This window comes from Cariama cristata, unplaced genomic scaffold, assembly GCF_000690535.1.
Source record: "Cariama cristata isolate BGI_N322 unplaced genomic scaffold, ASM69053v1 scaffold26128, whole genome shotgun sequence".
Lineage (NCBI taxonomy): Eukaryota > Metazoa > Chordata > Aves > Cariamiformes > Cariamidae > Cariama > Cariama cristata.
The window spans coordinates 1-1,895 of record NW_009633281.1 but is presented as its reverse complement, the minus strand read 5'-3'; the positions used below and the strand labels follow the sequence as shown (position 1 = coordinate 1,895).

Sequence of the window (1,895 nt, the reverse complement as noted above, 5' to 3'; positions counted from 1 at the left end):
CGATGCGGGACACCACCACTTGGAAAATGGCCTTCTGGGCTGCGGCCGTGGACTCACCCAGGCGGTTCCCATTCTCATCCGTGACGGGGATCCCCAGCTTGAGCTCTCTGCAGGGAGAGAAGGGGTGAGGGGGCCCCAGGGCACACGAGTAGGGGTATCAAGGGACAGGGTAGGGACATGGCACAGGGGCACATCTCCAAGGGAGGTTGGCTTCCTCCTGTATTCCCCACCCACTGCCTGTGTAATAAGTTGGGGAGGTCTCAGCTGGACCCACATTCACACTTGGGGGGGTCCTCAACAGGGCTGGATAGGGATGAGGAGTTCGCAGCCAGCTTAACCGATAATTCCTTGGGATGCAACCGGGTGCTTGTACCCTCAAACCAACCCCCCAGGGTAAGGGACGCCAACAGGGCCAGGAAGTCCCCTGCAAGCCCAGGGCACTGCTCCCCGCATCCCCCACCAGCGTCCCGGTGAACCCCGACATGAGCCCAAGCACCTCGTTCCAGCCCTGGGGCTCACCTCTGCCTCATCAGCGGGATGTTGATGCAGTTGGCAGCAGCCACGGCTGCGAAAGGCACGTACCGGCCGATGATGGCTGGCAAGTGCTAGGGGGGCAAGCAGGGAGCACATCACACAGAGGGTCTGGGGCCAGAGCTGGCTGTCCCCAGGAAAGCTGCACAGCCCAAGGGGTCCAGGAGGTCCCATGTCCCCTCCCAGCCCTGGAGGGAGACCGACGGGTGAAAGAAGCCTGGAGAGATCCAGCTGGGGATGCAGCAGGGTTGGAGGGACAGGCCATCTCCGGAGCCATCACTGGGAAGAGGGGGCTGCCTTGCGTGGGTACCCCCAGGAAATCCCTTTCCTCCATTTTCCCTCCCACCCCAGGTAACGGGGTGAATCCCCTGCTCAGCTCAGAGCTCAGGGAGACCCCACAGGAAGGGTCCAGGTGCCGTGGCCAGTGATGGCCAAGGGCCACCTTACCTTGGTGAGGGATTTGAGACCCAGCGCTGTGACAACTGCTCCTGTGGTTGCGCTCACGTAGGCTGTCCCCAGCTGGCTGCAAGAGCAGGAGGTGACACGGATAAGTCAGGGTCCCCCCATCCCACCAGTCCCCCAAAGGATGCCCTTCAATAGCATCAGGACACCTGGCTTCCTCTCCCAGCTCTACCACTAACCCTGACAGCCCCACTGGTGTCCATCTCTGGCTGCACCAGGTCCCCATCGTCCCATCTCACAGCCCCTCGCTATTCAAGATGCTACTCAAGGCACCCCCCCTGGCACTTTGGGGTGCCACAAGGACCTGGTCAGAGGGATGCTTACCTGGGGGTGATGGGTGCATCCCCACTGCGGTTGGTGTAGTTGACAATGGCGTTGAAGGACTGGTTGACCCACTGCCAGAACAGCACGGCCGGCGTGGTCCTACCAGAGAGAGGAGGGTGCTGGTGGCACTGGGGGATGCCACCCGTGCTCCTATGGCATGGGTACACTGCAGGGTACGGGACATGTGTCCCCTCCTCACCCCAGGGCCAGGAGGGTGCGTGGGGAGGGGTCTGGCCCTGGGGTGAGGAGGGGACAGGTACCTGTAGAAGGTCAACATGCAACCAGTGATGGTCATGTTCATGGGGACCTGGGCAGACATGCGTCCCACCAGGAGCATCTTCTCGCCCGTGTCAGGGTGGAAAGCCGAGTCGTAGATGTACTTCGCCCGCCAAAGCTGGTCCTCCGTCAGCCCCGGGGGTACCGTGCCTGCCCTGCCAGGTAAGGGTAGCACCCATTGGGAGACCCTCTGCCAGTACCCATGCCCTCCCTGGTCCCCCACCCCATTCGGAGGGCTAAGTTTGGCCAGGGAGGGCCAGCAACGCTCCTGTTCCCACTCCTGAGGATGACCCTGAGGCCGC

The 1,895-nt window shown here is 62.5% G+C and overlaps 1 protein-coding gene across 1 annotated transcript in view; it reads right to left on the bottom strand.

Annotated features, from left to right (window-relative positions):
- The window catches only part of LOC104166692 (sideroflexin-1-like), a gene marked incomplete at its 5' end in the record, with an annotated part of 3,031 nt that extends 1,283 nt beyond the window's left edge, over positions 1 to 1,748 (bottom strand). Inside the window, 5 exons of the mRNA XM_009706713.1 lie at positions 1 to 107; positions 520 to 605; positions 979 to 1,054; positions 1,318 to 1,416; positions 1,578 to 1,748. The exon at positions 1 to 107 is cut by the window's left edge and continues 3 nt beyond it. Coding sequence (XP_009705015.1) covers positions 1 to 107; positions 520 to 605; positions 979 to 1,054; positions 1,318 to 1,416; positions 1,578 to 1,748 — 539 coding nt within the window. The remainder of the gene's footprint in view (positions 108 to 519; positions 606 to 978; positions 1,055 to 1,317; positions 1,417 to 1,577) is intronic.
- Positions 1,749 to 1,895: the final 147 nt, after the last annotated feature.